The sequence below is a fragment of the Xenopus tropicalis genome, chromosome 8, assembly GCF_000004195.4.
Source record: "Xenopus tropicalis strain Nigerian chromosome 8, UCB_Xtro_10.0, whole genome shotgun sequence".
NCBI classification, from domain to species: domain Eukaryota; kingdom Metazoa; phylum Chordata; class Amphibia; order Anura; family Pipidae; genus Xenopus; species Xenopus tropicalis.
In genome coordinates, this window is record NC_030684.2 from 80,716,414 (window position 1) to 80,736,305 (window position 19,892).

General features: G+C 39.9%; 1 protein-coding gene across 4 annotated transcripts in view; it reads right to left on the bottom strand.

Moving 5' to 3' along the window:
• The window catches only part of actn4 (actinin alpha 4), a 52,735-nt gene extending 36,556 nt beyond the window's left edge, over positions 1–16,179 (bottom strand). The window contains exon 1 of one of the 4 annotated variants that reach the window (XM_018096217.2): positions 15,799–16,179. In XM_018096217.2, coding sequence (XP_017951706.1) covers positions 15,799–15,939 — 141 coding nt within the window. In that variant the 5' untranslated portion in view covers positions 15,940–16,179. 4 annotated transcript variants of the gene reach the window in all.
• Between the last annotated feature and the right edge of the window lie 3,713 nt (positions 16,180–19,892).

The window sequence follows — 19,892 nt, forward strand, 5'->3', positions numbered from 1 at the left end:
CTTTGTATTTGATCCCAGCTAAGATATAACTAATCCTTACTGGATGCAAAATAATCCTATTGGGTTGAATTAATGTTTTGTTGATTTTTTAGTAGACTTAAGGTATGAAAATCCAAATTACGGAAAACCCCCATATCCGGAATACCCTTGGTCCCGAGCATCTGAATAACCTGTATTCTGTTTAATAGAGCCCAATACTCCAGTGGCATAAGGCAGCTAAATTAACTATTTTACCATTATGTAAGAAAAATGAAATGCCAAATCATGAATTAAACCTATTAAAGTTTAAGAACAACCCACTTTAATTGTAGAACCTAATTAAGAAATGCAGGTTTTTAATAACATAGTATATAGGCTCATTGCTAAGTGTGCCTGGATCATAGTTTCGTGATGTATGGGTCTGCTCAAATCCTCCGGTCAGTACACATTTTAGACACAACCTTCACCACCACACCCTGGAAAGACTTGCTGTTCCGCATTTGTTACGGTACTGGCAAGGCCTGAATACTCATCCAACCCACGGGTGGTGGAAAGCAGAAGGTCGAGCAATCACTACAGAATAAAAGCCTTTGAAAAAAATAGTTTATTCTTAATAAGCAGAAGATACTTCCCAGCGTTACGTATTCTAAGGATACAAAAGTAGCTTCCTGGGCCAACAGGAGATCAAACCTTTTATGCAGCTTAACAATTTAAAATTGCAAAATACTCTAAAAAGACAGCATAAGACATGGTGTATCCTAGTGAGATATGAGAGGCAAGCTACAGGAGTCCCAGTAACATTTAGATTGAAGAATGTTATAAATCCATCAAGTTCAACTTTTTGGTTTAAATGAAACCCGCTTATCTGCTAGCTGATCCAGAAGACAGAAAGCCCATCTGAGGGTGAAAAATTGTTCCTGACCCCCTGAATCAACTCTACTAAGAGCTAATTTCAGTAAACCTGTGTTTTCTTAATTGATCGCAAGCCCTTTGGATGTTGCTCCCAGTGGCCTTAAAGCAGGTGCTTATTTTTGAATTTCTGGTTAGAAGTTTTGGTTGCATAAAAACCAGAGCCTCCTTTAGGCTGCCAGTTAACATAAGGGCTATCCTGGCACCTCCAGGAACTTTTTTCATGCTTGTGTGGCTCACTGGTATAAAAGGTTGGGGACCCCTGCTCTAAAAGCTAATGCATCTGCCATTAAAATAGCCTCGGGAGTGAATTCCACAACTTCACAGCTTTTAGTACTCAAGTGTGTATTTCATTGGGCCCTGGTGCCTTGTTCACATTTAACTTTGAGTTAACATTAAAGTATCATGTCCTGTGGCAGTGAATGACTTGATTAAGCCAAGGTATCTGTGCCCTTACCAGGTGAGTTGAAATTATTTTAAACACTGAAAGAAAATATCATTAGGCACATTTGCTTTTTTGAGCCCTTAATAACAAAATTATTTGCATTGTAATGGAGCCACACACTACAAGTTTTTACTATTGATAAACCTCAAATTTTCAGGATTAAATTTTTGCATGTGAAGCAACCAGTACCTCATATCCTACCCATGCCTTCCTGATTGGTGTTGTACAGTACTTGTAGTGCTTATATTATTTACAAGAAGCTTCTTTCCCCTCTGACTTGTAATTTTTAAATGCATTTCTCTTAACTTCCTTACTTTTGAGTTAAACCACATAGGGTAGTGTAGTGTGATGGAAATATATACATTTTCAGATGTGATATGTAAACTATAAAGTAGACTTTTCAGACATGTAGGCCCATACAGAATATACAGTGATATTTTAATGTTACCTCTGAAACACAGTTGCCTACAGCCTTTAATTTTTAAAACAAGGCCTGTAAAACTAAACAACTGACCCTGGGCTGGCTGGCTATTTTAGTAAACAACAAACAAAATACCCTGGTGGCCTGGGTGGCTGTTTTGAACAAAAGACCCTGGGCTGGGCGTCTTCATACCCAACACAATAGCATATAATACATCCCAGACACTGTAGCCCACCTAGAACCTGTTTATGATAAAAAATAAATCCTTCTCCTGCTATCAAAGTGGATGAGTTTGCCCTAGATTAATATTGAAGAATGTGAGAGGGATCACCCATTTGTTCTGATAGGTCCCCATGCACAGGTGGATTTAGCTTGCTGAGGTTGTGATGTGTTATTGACTCAGGGTGGTAGTAAAAAAGAATCCCATCCAGGACTGAAAAAACAAGTCCCATCCAGGACTGTTACAGAGAACCTTGGGGGAACCTGTCTTATTTAAAGCTCATTTAGTCTCCTGATAAAACTGACCCATTGTGTAAATGGGACACTGGACTGTAAGCTCCACTGGGACAGGGACTGCTGTGAAAGACGGACAATATCTAAAGCTCTGCACAAATGTGTTGAAGCTATAAAAAATAAAGCTAAATATATTAATGACACCTATTCACACTATGTTGTATGCAGAAGAACTTATAGCGATAGCCTATTTCAGACTTGATCTCCCTATATAACACCTAGACTGTGGGTCAAAATAAAGTAATCAGTAAATAACCAAATCGTGTCATTTAATGCTCTACATACAGAGAATTAGATTCCCCACCAATGTTTTACCCTGCTGCTCTTAAATGGAACTTGAATTTTATTTCTTAACTACTAGCCCCACTGCATTAACCTGTTTTCAGTAAAGAACACTGCAAACTGTGAAGCTAAAGTCGCACAGGGCTGATTTTCGGCCTGCTGATAATGCAAACCAAGAATCAGCCCCTACACCAGCATTAGCCTTTCTCTGTGTCTCCACTCAAAGCCATTGAATCGGCCGAAGCAGGCGCATGGAGCAGATTTTGGTGTTGAAATCATTCCATGTGCCTGCACCACAATAGCTCAGAGTGCAGGTGCAGGAAAGGCTGATGCCAGAGTAAGGGACAATTTTTTAAGTCTGTATTTCCAAGCCAGAACAAGATCTCGGTCCTCATATTTTAAGAAAAGCAGAATTCTAAACCACTTTACAATCAGGTACTGTTCCAAGCTTTCTTTTGAATGCTGCTGCAAAATAAGACAATTTATACCTAAGCAAAAGTTAAAAACAGTGCTGTTTTAACTATCCTACATTCTGTAAATGGTTAAATGTTACTAATTCTGCATTCCGCACAGTAAAAATGGAAACATTAGAGAAGGGATCCCCAACCTTTCTTACTAGTGAGCCACAGTCAAATGTAAAAAGACTTGGAGAGCAACACAAGCATCATAAAAGTTCATGGAGGTGCCAAATAGGGGCTAAGATTGGCTATTAGATAGCCTCTATGCACACTCAGCTTACAGGGGGCTTTATTTGGTAGTAAATCTTGTTTCTATTCAACCAAAACTTGCCACCAAGTCAGGAATTCAAAAATAACTACATGGTTTAGGGGCACTGAGAGCAACATCCAAGGGGTTGGGGAGCAACATGTTGTAACAGTAGCACCAGTTTCACAATTCATAATAGGTTACTTTGGTAAAGTCAAAATGTCAGCACGATACAGGTATTTCTATTTTCTAGTTTGTTGACACAGGCATGAAACGTCAGCAAGAATTTAGTACAAAGACCTCATGAGATCATCTATCCTTTAAAAATATCCACTCATTCTTTCAAACTCCTTATAATAAAGAGTGCTCAACTATGTCTAGTTTTTTTTTTTTACATGCTATGCAGAACACACACCTGCCTAAAGCTGCCTACAAAGCAAGCCATTTGCTGCCAGTAAAAAGCTACTGGCAAATAGCTAATGTTTTGCAAGTATTCACAAAGAATTCAGTTCTATGCAATGTAACTTATAAGTCTGTTAGTTTAACAACTGAAATAGAAACGCTTTTAGATCAGGTATAATGGAATAAGGTACTGAAACTTATTTCAAGTCACAACACTATGGAGCACATTTATCAAAGTACGATTGAGTCTGAATACAAAATATTCGTATTGGTTCATACTGTGCATATTTTCTGCGACTTTTTCGCACATTTGCGTAACTTTTTCGTACTTCGCGACAAAATTTGTGCGACAAAATCAAATTGTCGTGCTGAATATGAAAGTTTCGGATTTATTCATGCTTCAGTATGGTGACTTTTCTTGGGCCAGGTCGGAGCTGCAGAGTGCCATTGAGTCCTATGGGAGACTTCCAAAATCATGCACAGAAGGATCAAAGTTAGAAAGGTTTCCCCGCCGTTTACCATAGTTCGATACAAAAATTTTGTGACTTTCGGATTGCCATTACGATATTATCGTGACTATTCCAATTTTTTCATAAGCATTTTCATGATATTTGCGATCGCCAGAAATTATTGTATCTAATTCGAATTTTACCCATTTTGGGATTCAAACTAGTACTTTGATGAATCTGCCCCTATGAGTATGTGCCAGCACGGTTTCAAAGCATTGAAATTTTGCCTCATTAAAGATCCTTGGCAAGACTCAATCTTCAGCATGCAGTGCAGTTTTGGGTGACAATTTATAGGAAGGATATTAGTAAACTGCTAACAGGAATAAAACAATTACCTGAAAAGAAAAGACTGCCACAGTTGTTTTGCTCTCCTTCATTTATATAGCTGAAGACTGAGGTCTTAGCGCATTTTATAGGGCAACCCACATCATTTTCAAAGGAGAAGGAAAGGTAAAAACTAAATAAGCTTTATCAGAAAGGTCTATGTAAATACAGCCATAAGCACTCACAGAAGTCCTCTATCAAAAGAAACACAGGATTTCTTTCCTTCTTTTGCATACATGTGTTCTTTGGTATCAGACTTCCTCTACTCAGAAGAAGTCTTCAGGGCACAGCACAAGTCTATATGCAGCTCTCTCCTCTCCCCCTTCCCTACTCTGCTGTGATCTGTGCTATTGTACCTAATCTATTGCCAATAAAATGCCAAAATGCCTTTCCTTTTTCTTTAACAATTCTGTAAACATAATAGACACAGTGTTGTGGTATTACATGGTAGAAGCTATGTGCAAATATAAGATGTTGTTGCACCTAGTTTTATGCCTGGAGTTATAGCCAGCATACTATTACATAAATCAGGCCATGCCCTGAGCTGATTTGTTACACTTGAGAACAGCTGTGGGAGGAGAAAAGGAACAATGTGGCCAGAGAGAGAGAGAAAACAGTGTGATCATGTACAAGCCTTAAAGGACATGTAAAGCCTACATTTGCCTACAATGTATATCAGTTGGGCATGTCTCCCCCACCCAAATGGCATCATTTGTACTGCATATAGCCCCTCCGTTTGCCAGCACAATCACATTTCCATCAAGCAAATAGCAGCTTTCACCTGGTGGCCATTTTTCCTCTGATACATAATTGGATACTTTTAAATCTGCAAAAAGCCTACACACACAGACCTTTATTCAGCATACATTTCATCAAGAATACAGGCTCACACAGGCAGAACTGTCTTTGATAAAAGTTCTGCTTTGTTTGAGCTGAGCTCAGGAGAGTTGGTTGGGAGAAAAAAAAAATTGAAGCAGACAGCTAGAGCTGATTTTCTATGGGAACCAGCAGTGCCATCTCTTCACTGGCTGCTAGACTGGGGGGCGTGTTTAGTAATCTGAGCTTAGAAAAACTGAGCATGCCCACAAGCCAACAGCCAAAGTAAATTCCTGAGGGTGGGAGCTGAGTGGGTTACAGGAGGAGAAGGAAATCTAAGTGATTAAGGAGATGTTGCAGCCTTACTATTAACCTCTGACAACCATTGTGGCAGGTATTGAAAGATTTCAAAGAGGCTGATCACTGATAACATTTTTGTGTGTGGGGTTTACATGTCCTTTAAAGTATAACCAAACAGTTATTTCTCCACAAGGGAACACAGATACATTACATATTTATTATAACCCTCAGTATAAAATGTTTTGACATTCTTTTATACTGGCACCACTATGAAATAGAGAAGATGGCAGCTTTTAGGTTCAGTCTCAGAGTTTGTTACCTAGTGCAATGAGTTGTGCGGATTTCTAGCATACAGTAAGGAATTTATTACAATGATTTGATCTGTGCAAATGCTTTTATAGGGCCTTGGAATAAAGAATTATTTTGAGCTTCTGTTCCAGTGACACCACATTCCTGTAATTTGTGGGAAACGGGACAGCAGATTATCTGGGGTTATGCACACATTCTAGAGAAAGAAATGCAATATTTCTGGCAGGGCTCTAAATTCTGGTTAGTTAAAGTTTGAGAAAAACATCCAACGGGTTCAGACATTTTCTGCTTGGCAGTTTAAAAAAAAAAAAAATACTGCATAGTTCAAATTCTTCCACGGCAATCCAAGGAAACAAGCTCTCATCAGAAAATCCTGGACACTGGACATTGAACAGCCATTAAAACAAGCTATGCAAAAATGTTATGCTGTGAGGCAGGTTGGATCTGAGAAAAAGAAGTACACAATAAAAGTATACCACACTTACTACACAAGTTGCCATATTTCAGACATCATTGCAAATATATTGCTAGAGCATATCAATTATGAAAAGAACAGTCCTCTGAGCTAAACATGTAACAATATGCAAGCTTTTTTAAACACTGTTCATATTCCCATTATTAGTTCCCTCTGAAACATGGTTTAATGCTGGATACAGCTAAATAAAAGCTAGTAGCATTTACCTAAAACGTTTGCTGATCTACAGCAAAAACAGGGCCTTTTTTTTGAACCCCCAGACCTGCACACATACAACTAGATATTAACCATTGATGGAATAAATAGAATAGCCTTGAGTTCTCTGTACCAGGTCTGTGGAGTCCGTACATAAATCCTTTAAATGTACCTCCAACTCCTCTGTTTTTAATATACTAATCTATTTTCCATGTTGATTAAGAGAACACAACATACAAGGCGTTTCATCGCTTTTGGGAACAAACCAAAGAACTACAGGCTACGAAGCTAACGTACTACCCATTGTTACGACTTTTATCTGTAAAACATGACTTGAGATATATTGTATTTTCATTACTATTTAAACTTATTAGGAGTCAGTACAATTTTGCAGACTCCAGGTTCCCAAAATTGCTTCTGACTCCAGGATTCCGAAGCTCTGCTCTGTACTGCTCCAAATGATTACAAACCAACCTAGCAGGTACAGGCAAAAAAACAGGCACTGAATACAACTCAGCATCACATGTAAGTCCTAAACCTAAAAGGCCAGTAACAACAGAAATTTAAAATATTATGTTTACATGTAAACATTATGCACAATGCACTGTTCATTCAAATGTGTGTCACAGAAAATTATAAGGTGTAATTCTAATACTACTGAGTCAGTTTTAACTAAGAGATAATGTATTTTAATTAAAGCAGAACTAAACTCAAAAAATAATTATGGTTAAAAATGCCACACTTTATATACTATACTCTGAATTAATTACTAGTCAGCCTTATATTGTGACATTTATATTCTATATATACAGTGTCTGCCAATAAACTCAGGTAAGTGACAGCAACACAGAGCATGTGCAGTTAATCGGCAAAAAAGAACACGGGGAGCTACTGGGGCACCTTTGGAGGCAAAGATCTTCCCTGCTGACGGGTTGTAGTTGCCTTGGACTAGTACAGAAGCCCAAAACATAATGCTCTATTTCTTTAGTTAGGCTTTAGTTCCCATCTTTTTGAGATCATTCAGCTGAGCTTGAGCAAAAAAGATGCATAAACACTATCCAACAATATTTTTTTCCCCATGAGCATACCTAATTCCACAGATTGAAATTGTGTCTGTGATTGCAGTGACCAATTCTGAACACTGAGGGGCATTTATTATAGTGTGTAATCAAAGATCACCAGTAATGTTGTGAAGAGTAACCAGCCAGCAATTAGAATTTAACGATCACCTACAATTTAGAAAACAAAGGCAAAGATCTGATTGGTTGCTATGGGCAACACCACCGGTGATGTAGGCTTACACACTAAAAACTATGCCCGTTAGACTCAATATTTAAGGCAACCCCTTCCCTTTACCTTCATAGCGAAGTTTCTCTGCTTTTTATACTATGTGGTGCACAGATTTTCTGATTTCCTCTAGTCCCAGAATCTATCATAAACACAATGGAACAAAGTAAGGGAGGGGCACTGCATTACACTGTGAGCCTAAAGGTCCCCATACACTATAAGATCCGCTCGCTTGGCGATGTCGCCAAGCGAGCGGATCTTCACCCGATATCCCCACCTACGGGGAGGCGATATCAGGTAGCAAGTGGCTTTTAAAAAAATAATCCGATCGTTTGGCCCTGGGGCCAAACGATCGGATTACATTTGCGGCCATGGGGCAGTCGGTTCGGGGACCGCATCAACGAGCCGATGCGGTCCCCGATCCGACCGGATTTTCTAACCTGGCCGATTGAGATCTGGCCAATTTCAGGCCAGATATCGGTCGACCAGGCAGCTCTGTTCTGCCCATACACGGACCGATATCGGCAGCTATAGTCGGCCCGTGTATGGGGACCTTAATATTATGCAGTGGAAATGCAGAAGCACACATTAGATTTTTCCCCAGGCCATTTATGCTGGGCAGCCCTCCAAGCTATTTTTTAAGCCATTCTGCTCCTTAAAGTCCACCACAGCTTTGGCAGCAGCAACAGAAAACTTTTCCCAAACCCTGGTAAGACTGGCACTTCTGAATGCTGTATTTGCAGAGGCACAACCCTACTCATTGCAGTAAAAAGTTTTCTATTATGGTGCACAAAGCTGAGGAGAACATGCAACATGCTGGGTTCCACCTGTGTTCGCTGCTTACATGTGCCTATGTTAGCACAGCCCAACAAGGAAGACCGGGAAGTGTTTCATTGTGAACTCCCTTATGGTGGAAGGCAGGAGAACACCACCACAGGGGAGTGCAGGAAGGAATGCTCATGAATACGAGGCCTAAAACAGATGACCAGTAAACACTACTTGCTGATATGTTTCTATAGGTGACTAAGACCTGTAGCAGACTTTACACCTTTAACTAACTACATAACACCAATAGTGTTTTCACTGTTTGTGCAAAAATGCTAGTGGAGAAAAGGTCGATCAGTCTCAAGTGTGTAGTGAAAGGAATTACTGAGACTGTGCACATAGGGCAGATTCAGCTAGAAAAGGCAAGCTGATTCTGCTCCATGTCTGTAGTTATATGCCTGTCACTACACATACAGGAAATTTATAAGTCAGCTTTTTATCTGCCAATGTTTATACGCCATAGGAGAAAATGCCATGTGTGCCATTAGCCTTACACTGCCTGTAGGCACAGCTGAAACAATCAACTGTTCTTGTTTGAGTTCCATGACAAACAAAAACTCCCACTTAACCTATTCCCTTCTGTCAGTCCTTGCAGAAATATGGTTAATGATTAGAGGAGTAGAAGGTTAAAAGTACAATTACAGAGATGGTTAACAGGTAACTTTTTACCAAGTACTTTGCTTAGTACAGGGGAATGCTAGGGATAGCCTTTTGGAGTCTTGATGTAGCTTATAAAGAATTAGTCTCCCTGCTGCTGCTGCTAATATTTTGTAAGCAGAAATTAGTTGCAAACAAATTTACAAAAAGTTTCAGGTCCTTCAATCTCAATGCATTCAACTCTGAACCAGGCAGCAAGCTGTGATGGTAGAACTACTTGTGTGCAAACCAGAAGTAAAACAGCTCCTGATGGCAGGTTTTCCATGCAAGAATTTATACAGACTTCCTGCTATCAAAGGAAGCTTCTTCTGGCTCCACCAAGCGCTTGTCAGGCAATTTCAGATCAGGTCTATGGGGAACATTTTGTACAGTCACTACAAAGTTGTGGTAAAATTGTTGTACTTCCCATGGTATGTACCATTAACAACAATGGGAAGTGACAAGCATCACACGAGTTGTAATTAACTCTTGGGAATGTGGACAGGCCCCTTTTTCAAGTATTAATGTGGGGGATGTGTGCTACATCACATTTTTTAATCAACCATAAGCAATATCATGAGATTTTAGTCATCTGTTTACTCAAAAAAAGGTAGAGAAGGTAATTGCGTCAAAGCCCTACTATAGTCCCAAACAGAAGCATTGAAGCAGAAAGAGAGGTTGGAAAATAAAGAATTAATTGTGTGCAATGCAGGTGTTGGAATTTAATATACAAAATTATACCCAAATCATTGCTGTTCCAAATTAAAATATATATACATTTGAAGCACAAGCCATCAGAGGTGTGCAGATCAACTACTGGGCATACTAGGGGAAAAAAAGTTAATTATATTGTAAATTCTGCATCCACTTCTGAGTTTTCAACAGGTACACCTAAAGAATACATTTGCACGTTGCTGCAGCATGTGGATGGGAGCCTGTAAAACCTGACACCACAGGTCTGGCCAGCATGTGAAGATGGAGAGCACAGTGTATCTGTAGTTATTGTCTAACACAAAAAGGCAACTGTATTGAGCCGAAGCGTCCCCATAAAGAGGCCTTTCAGGCTTGGTAAGAGGGCCTGGCCACTGGGAATTAAAAGCACAAACATGCAAGGTTTCCAGGCTCTCAACTAATAGGTCACTGGATTTAGTTTCAACTGGCACACCAGGTTTGTAAGCAGCCAGTTTGTGAGAAGAAATGAAAAATAGAATTCAGCTTTGAATCACTTAGTAAATAAGGAGGCACACAGTTTTAACCACAGACATTCAGTCTTTTAGAATGTAGTCATCATCTTACTCAATAAGCAGAATGTGTGCAAAGACAAGTTATTTTGGTTTAGGCAAAAAAAACCCAAAAAAAAACAACTAACATGCAGATTATGCATTGGTTAAAAAAAAATGAAATTACAAAAGTTTCATCACAAAAGAAACTCTCACAATTACTGTGGTAATGAACTAAAAGAAGACCTGAACTAACACGAAATTCAGGTCACTGGCAACAGAAAATGCAGATTTCTCCATGCTCTCGGACAGTGACACCCTTCACATTATTATCTAGCCATGATCTAAATGAGCTTCCCAAATTGCATCAACGTTCTTAGCAGGGTGCTCCCATGTTCTGAACCATGAATCACAAAACAACAAAGGGGTGGAGGAGGAGAAAATTACAAGTGGATCACTTGTATTCCGACAGAAAATATACCTAGAGTTTGATAGGCGTGACTCAACACTCCCAGTCGGATGAATTACTGATCTTTCACCCCACCCTTGGAACACTCTGGATAAAGGTCTCCACCCAATAAAAGTGAACAAGTACAAGCCTGGAGACAAGCAGAAAAATCATCTACTACACAGACATTTATCCTGATACTGCAGCCTGTACCAAAATATACAGAATTTTCTAAAATAATTTTCCTTTAGTGAAAAAGGAGAGATCTATTTCACAAGTCCATTGGGTCTGTACCTCACAGGGCTTCTTCAGCAACCTGCTTTTTTAGGCAACAGTTGTGAGGAACTGGAGGCACCTGCAATTGTCTACATTGGGGTGACCCACAAGACAATGCCGCACATTTTGTTGCACAGAAAATCACAGCTGCTAAACACTGACAAAACTTGCGTGACATGTAATGTTATATTGGGAATATTAGTTCCTATAACTTACTGATCAAATTTAAGTGAGGATCCTGTTTAAAATAAAGTTTGATACTGCATCACAATGTGTATATTGCATGTAAATAAAATTCCGTCGCCAGGTTGAGGTAGCACAATAAGGATATCTCAGGTCTTTTATCAAGCTTGAATTATGCAAATAGGTAGGTCATAAAGCTCTTCCGAGGGCATGAATGCAGCAGATGCAAAACTGTGCATGGGACCACTTCCAAGGGTTATCATTAAAGAAAAGACATGTATATTTTGTGAGATCAACTATACCCAAACTTTGCTCTCAAGATAAGGGAAACAAATAAACCATGCTCGTGAGTTACATTTACAGGTCCATTTTAAGTTTAAGGGCAAAGACACTGGGGGCAATTAGTGGCCGCAACTTTTTAGAAAGTTGTGGCAACTAATCGGCATGCTGCAAACAACATGTGATTAGTCGAGGCAACTCATTTATTAATCTATGGCTGATAAATTGCCGCAACTAAGTTTTAAAAAGTCACAGAAACTAATTATCCCATGTGTCTTCTCCCTAACAGCAGTATGTCAACCAAATAGTATACTGCTGCAAATTATTGTTTTTTTGAACTTAAGAAAACAAATCTACAACTTCAGGAATCCACCTACATAGAACCAAGGGTCAGTGCCTTTACCGACTGCCAGGTGTGACTAGTTAGCAACAAAGCTTTATTCCTTAAGCAGGCCAAACACATTAACATATGCTTGTTTAAAATTGGCCCCCAGGCTGATAGGATTTTTAAACCAACCTGATGGTCAGATATATACTGAAGAGGCAGTTTGGGAGGGCCTTTACATAGCAGATAAGCTGCTGACTCTCTGGGGCTGCATCTGACTAGAAGTCAGTGAATGTAATGCTACTACAAACAAGACCTCTTCCTCCCAAATCATACTACAGGCAGTCTATTAGACCAAAATAATTTCACTCTGAACAGTACCTAGCAAATTGCCACTGTACAGGGAATGACTGTCAAAAGAGCAGAGGATACCGGCTTATGTTCCACCCCCTTTGTGCATTTATACACTTCACTGCCAGCAGGAAATCGGGACATTTTACAGCTATGACATCACTCAGAGCATGCGAAGCAATGTAAACCCTGCCTCAAACCTTAAAGGAGTTATAACCTAAAGAAACTAACATGCTCACAGCACTTTTCTAAGAAATTTTCCAGTTCATTTTTTTTTTATTTTGAAATTCAGAAAATATTTAAGCAGTTCTATGTTGCCTAACAGGACTTTCAGTTCAGCATCCCTTAATGAGGGCTGTCGGGTGAGGGGTCTGTGGGTTAATTAAATATGCAGATGGCATCACCAATTAGTCACAGTATGGTAAACAGCACATTTTTTGCTTAGTCCCTGGAGAATGTATCTCTAATGACAGCCACAGAGAATGGCTTCCCTCCAGCTCAGGCCTCCCTCAAAGCCTAAGTTCCCCTCTTACTTGCATTATAGTTCTGCCTTTACTCACTTACCTTTGGAATACATGCTTAAAGGACATGTAAAGCCTACATTTGACTACAATGAATATCAGTTGGGCATGTCACCCCCACCCAAATGGCATCATTTGTACTGTATATATCCCCTCCGCTTGCCAGCACCATCACATTTTCCTAAGCAAATAGCAGCTTTCACCCGGTGCCCATTTTTCCTCTGATACATAATCAGTTACATTTAAATCTGCAAACAGCATACACACACACAGACCCTTAAGGTGGCCATACACGCACCGATATTATCGTACGAAACCTCGTTTCGTACGATAATCGGTGCGTGTATGGCATGTCAGCGAGCCGACCGATATCGCAGGAAGCTGCTGATATCGGTCGACTCGCCGATCGGCCAGGTTAGAAAATTTTGATCGGGCGCCATAGAAGGCGCCTGACCAAAATTCTCCCTTCAGAGCTGAATCGGCAGAAGGAGGTAGAAATCCTATTGTTTCTACCTCCTTACCTGCCGATTCAGCCCTGAATGGTGTGTGGCGGATCTGACGATGTTTCGTGCGACCGACGGTCGTACGAAACATCGTGAGATCGCCACGTGTATGGCCAGCTTTATTCAGCATACATTTAATCAAGAATACAGGCTCTTTGATAAAAGTTCTGCTTTGTTTGCTGAACTCAGGAGAGTTGGTTGGGAGAAAAAAACTGAAGCAGACAGCTAGAGCTGAGTTTCTATGGGAACCATCAATGCCATCTCTTCACTGGCTGCTAGACTGTGGGGCGTATTTAGTAATCTGAACTTAGAACAACTGAGCATGCCCACAAGCCAAAAGCCAAAGCAAATTGCTGAGGGGGGGGCGAGTAGGTTACAGGAGGAGAAGCAAATCTAAGTGATTAAAGGGGATGTTGCAGCCTTATTATTAACCTCTGGACAACCAGTATGGCAGGTATTAAAAGATTTTAAAGAGGCTGTTCACTGATTAAATGTCTGTGTGTGGGGTTTACTTGTCCTTTAAGGAAAAGAGAACATGGAGTCCATATCAGTTTAATTTTTAGTTTAAATGGAAGTTGAGTTTAAATTTGAGCATATAAAGGTAATGTCTGATATACTGTCTAATAGGTACAGTTGTCTATATTTTCCACTAGATGTCAAGTGGTAACACTCAGATAATAAAAAATATTACCAAAGTTACCTAGCACAAGAAAGTTATGCAGCGCTTGAAATTCATTTATACCAAACAAGGGTACAATCCAAATTTGCTTTATACTTTATAAACATAAATGTTAAAGAATTTACACACAACTAATGTTTATTAAATACTATTAGACCTGGCATTTAACAGAACAAGGCCTACGGTCAAAGAAACCTTTGATGACTTGTCCTTACAACTTACAGGGCTGAGCTGGTAACAATACCCTAATTGTATATAAGTATGTTAACAGGATATTGCACCCCCTACAATAATTTATTTTAAATCACATTTGGTACACAGTATTCAACTCTGGGAATAGTTTTGAGCAATGAAGCTGACAGAATTTACCTTACTCATACATCTAGAGGCACATTTACTAAGACACGAATCTGAACCGAATTGGAAAAATTCCGATTTGAAAACTAACATTTTGCGACTTTTTCGGGTTTTTTGCGTTTTTTTCGGTGTCTTTACGACTTTTCGGAAATTGACGCGACTTTTTCGTTACCAATACGATTTGTGCGAAAAAACGCGAGTTTTTCATAGCCATTCCGAAAGTTGCGCAAAATCTGGCGATTTTTTCGTAGCGTTAAAGCTTGCGCGAAAAGTTGCGCCTTTTTTGTAGCGTTAAAACTTAAAAAGGTGCGACGTTTCGCACAAGTTTTAACGCTACGAAACATCGCCAGATTTTGCGCAACTTTCGGAATGGCTACGAAAAACTCGCGTTTTTTCGCACAAATCGTATTAGTAACGAAAAAGTCGCGACAATTTTCCGAAAAAATCGCAAAATACCGATCATTACGAAAAAAACGCAATCGGACGCATTCGGCCCGTTCGTGGGTTAGTAAATGTGCCCCCTAGTCTTCCTGATAAACTAGATCAGCCTATGGGTACAAGGGCAACTGTACACCGAGACTTTTAGTTTTTTTAAGGCAAAGCTAAAAACACAGAGACATTGCAGACATTTAAGAAGGAATTAAATGATGGGAATCAGCTATATTTATGACCAATCAGTTATGGTTCTCCCAATAATGGGCTTTGATGGTGAGGAAGAATGCAAGGTCAGACACCCCAAATTCTATTGGTGGGAAGTGGTGTCACTTCCTCTCTCAGAAAACTGAAGACAATCTTGGAAGTCAAAGAGCACAGCAACAAACCAGACACCAGAAAAGTATTGTAATATGTACTACAATTTACTAAAAATTGACTTAAACTACCTGTAGCTCAGAAAAAAAATGTATATGTGCTATGGAACCCCATCGTGGCTTCGAACATAATAAAGTATAAAGTCATAATAAATTCCTCTATTCATTATTATTATTAATGAATTAATGATGAATAATTATTAATAATAAAGTCCATTATTTCTGATATTATACATAATTCAGTGGGGCATGTGACATCCCAAAGTACTGTTATAAGAAAATATTTCGTAGCATAGTCATAGCTTTGTGTTGATTAAAAGTGTAGTCTTTGGGGGAGTAGGGACTCCTTAAATATGCTGGGCATGCGCCAGACTGGCAGGAACTGCTCCAAGTAGAATGAAAGGAGAGCTCACTACGGATACCAGAGACAGTAAATTGTATTACAAAAAGCATGCAGACGTTCGTAGCCTTAGGTATATGCTATAGAACGAGCAACACAGCAATATGCGCTTTACCTTCCTCTGCTGCTTTTCCCATGCTGGGTCCAACAACAGGTCCCGATCCCAGTCCTCCTCCTGTTCCATATACCGTTGGTCTTGTCCCAGCTGGCCCATGTGAGGGGGCGCCCCTCCGCTGGTCATGTGATAATCCACCATGGCGGTGCGAAACGGAGAAATCAAAGCAGGAAGCTTATGCAGAACAGGAGTGCAGAAGATGGAAAGAAGCGGGATGCGTGCCCGGGCCGCGGTGCTCTAGCAGCCTTGCACTCCTCCACTACCCGCTGGCAGTAGTATTAATACGTGTGACCGGGCGCTGTCCTGCCGCTGTCCTACCTCTGCTGTTAGTAACTAGATGTGCGCATGTGCAGGACACCTCCCTCAACCGCTCACCTCAAGTCTGCCAACCAATAGAACTGAGGTTGCCGAAGGGGAGGAACACGCCCGGAAAAATATAGGCCAATGGAGGAGAAAGGGAGTTTTTGCTCTCAAAATCCATTTACTAGTTTGCCAGCCAGTGCTTTATATGAGAGAGCTTTGCATGCAGAAGGGCTGCGGCTACCGCGTTCGACTGGCAACATATTTGTGGCTTTCATACAGAACTATTCCCGCCTTTTATGGACTTCCTGCTTGATGCCAAGGGCAGAACCCAGGAGTTATTACAGTCTTAAAGATATTGCTTAAAAACGCTTTTTAATATAACGCTGTAATTATTAAATAATTAAAACGTTGCACATAGTCTTGTTCTATTTAATACTTGGAATTGACTCTAATACTGACTGTCACCTCAGTCGTGTTTCCTATCTATCTGCAACAATAGGAATGTTGGTCGGCAGATCGGGCCACCTTTAGAGATGTCACTTCCCAAATTTTTAGGGAGTCAACACAATTCAGACAGGGGAATTTGGGGCGTAACAGGGCGTGGTCGAAATCTGCTTCAATATTCTATATCCTGTTAGCCGAACCACCTTGTTTCGTTTGGGCGAAGCACCTGTGGGCTGTGGAGAGTAAGTTTGCAATAAAGTGGTTGTAATGTTTTTTCCCCAGTAGAATGTGTGATTAAAATGCACTGTATGTTGTATTATTATTGTCCTTCATTGATATAGTGCCAGCATGAATATTATGGTCATCATTCACTATATACAACTAAAAGTAAACAAACATAAAACTACTGTACCCAGCCAAAGTACAATATACAGTAAAGGAAGGATTTGGTAGTGGGTATTATATCTCCCAGGCAGAATATAGTTAGGGTTGCCACCTTTCTGGAAAAAAAACCTGACCATATATTTTTGTCTTCTTTCCCTATTAATAAAGAGTTTGTACTGTGGGAGTCTGTAATCCAGGTATTCCCAACCTTTTATACCCGTAAACCACATTTAAATGGAACAAGTGTTGGGGAGCAACACAAGCATGGAAAAGGTTCCTGGGGGTGCAAATAAGGGATGTAATTGGCTACTTAATAGCCCCTTTGTGGACTGGCAGACTACAGAAGGCTCTGTTTGGCATTATACTTTGTTTTTATGCAACCAGATCTTGCCTCCTTACCAGAAATTCAAAAATGTTCACCTACTTTGAGGCCAAGGGGAGCAACATCCAAGGGGTTGGGGAGCAACATGTTGCTCATGAGCCACTGGTTGGGGATCACTGCCAGTGTAATCCAACAACCATAAACCTCTGAAATACTATTTCCCAGAAAAAGGGCTTTTGTTCATCCCTGTATATAACTCCTGCTTCAGAGCATGACAATGTTCGGTAGGGAAACACTTAACACAGATATTGTTCTTAATAAGCTATAATTTGGGGTGCTGGGAGAGCCTCAGATTACCCATCACTGGTGTATGTTCTTCCTTTAACCAACTATTTTTTAAAGGGGCACCTTGTCCTGGGAAAAAAGGAAAAGGCAAAGACGCTGTGGTAAAGAGAAGTCAGAACATCAGACCTCGCAAGCATTTACTGATTTATGAGCCACAGATCATAAGGGCAGGTGAAAGTAATGTTTATGGAGTGAGTTGCTGGGGATTCTAGCTTGATTCTGTTTGGTGGAATGCACCAGCCTACAAATATATGATATTGTTTGGCTGACAACTGTTCAAGTGAAATAAGCTGCTCCAACATTTCCATTCTTACAGATGCACTTGCTTGTGACTGCTGCAAAACACTTTCCAGTTTTCTTACCTTTATACAGGAGTAAAGTTACTGTTTGTGTGGACTAGCGACAGTAAGAAACCCGACCTTCCTACAAAGACTGAAAAGACAAAAGTAACAAAGCTATTGATTCTGTTGTCTATTCCAACCCCAGGTAAGGGGTGCGAGAAGTGTCGGGAAGCAGCGGGTGTCAAAGGTGGAAAGAAACAAAGTTTCATACTATTTTCAGACAATGTGTGGGCTCTGAATCCTGACGATTTTTGATTGTTTTGTCAATCGGACAGGTTAGCAGAGGCGTATTTATATATAGGCTCCCAGGGGCCTATGCCTATATATAAAGATGTTAAAAAAAATAAACTCCTCCTCAGCCACAGCTGTAGGCAGGGAAGTGACATCACTTCCACATTTAGGTCCAGTGCCTTTGGTGGCACCTAAATACAGCCTTGCAGGTTAGAAAATTTTGGTTGGATAACAATATCAGTGCATGTATTGCACAGACCTACAATGTGTTTCTAGGACATAACTTTTATACGATTGTTGCCTGGCAATTATTAAAGGTCGGAACATCATCCAATTTGTTATTTTTAGGACTTTAATCCTACAATTTCAATGTGAATGTTAGTTTTAGATTGTTGCATTAAATTGTATGATCAATACCCGAACATTGGTTGTAAGATGTAAAATCTAAACGTCAGGACAAGTTAATCCAAAATACAATTTTTTGCCTACTAAAAGAAAACACAATTCTAAGCAACTTTGCAATATACATTCATTACATATTTGTAATGGGTTTTTACCTTTTTGTATATATAACTGCTATTAGAAGCAGTGTTTGTCTGTCCTTTCTTTTTTCTGCCCTGGGGGCTCTGGTGTTTGAAACAATGTAACACAAGGGAGAAGACTGACAGACCTGACTTGCTAGAGGAGCCTGGCACTTGCAACATTGTTTATAAAGGAACAACCAGGAGATCAGCAAATGCTGCTTTCTATAGCAATTATATTTACAAATAACTTTTAAAGCACTAAACATTTTTGATAAATTCACAATGGAAACTTGCTTGAAATTATGTTTTCTTTTATTAGGCAAAAAATTATTTTTGGTGTTGACATGCCCTTTGACCCTTTCACTGCCAGCCGTTTTGGACCAAAGCGGAACTTGTATTGCCAGACAGTTTTTGAACATTTTGCACTGTTTCACTTTAGGGGCCTTTCCTCGGGGGGACTTTTAGTTTACCCAGGAAAACAATATATTGTTTTTTTCAGGATAAACTAAGCTTTCAAAATATGGTAGAATTTTGGTGTAATTCAAATTCTGTAACAATATATAGGCCTCTAAATGTCTAAAAAATTTAAAAAAATATATAAACACTGTGAACCGGTAACAGGTAAACAGGTGGAAGGGAGATATATTTCCCCTAGGTTCATCTCCTACTCCCTCATGTATAGCGGTGCTGAGTGGGTTAATTCCCCAAGGGAGTCTCACCTGGGGAATAATTAGCAGGCTAGATATGCCTGCAGTCAGAGAGTGAGGGGGGAGCTGAGACTGAGGACTGAATTTGCTGTGTGAGGGTCTGTGCCTGCCTGAAGCAGCTTGGAGCATTTTCTCCCAAACAGAAGGACTCTCAAAAGGTACTGTGACTCTGGGGAGTTGTGTTTTTGGTTTAGCCGGCAATCCCAGTAGGGGACCGGTAATAGAGAGGGAAGCACCCTGTGTATTAGTTAGAGCCCAAGTGTGGCAAGGGTTTTGTTTACTTTTGTTTTGCTTATGCTCCTGCTGGATACCAGAGTCGCTACAATAAGCAATTGTTAAATACATGTTAAATATTGCTATTTCTGTATATCTGTATGCCTGAAATAACCAATAAAAATTTTAAGTTATAAAAAAAAGAAGCAAGTTCGTGCTTTCTTGGGGATAGTGGGCTACTATCGCAGATTTGTGCCTAACTTTTCTTCCATTGCAGCTC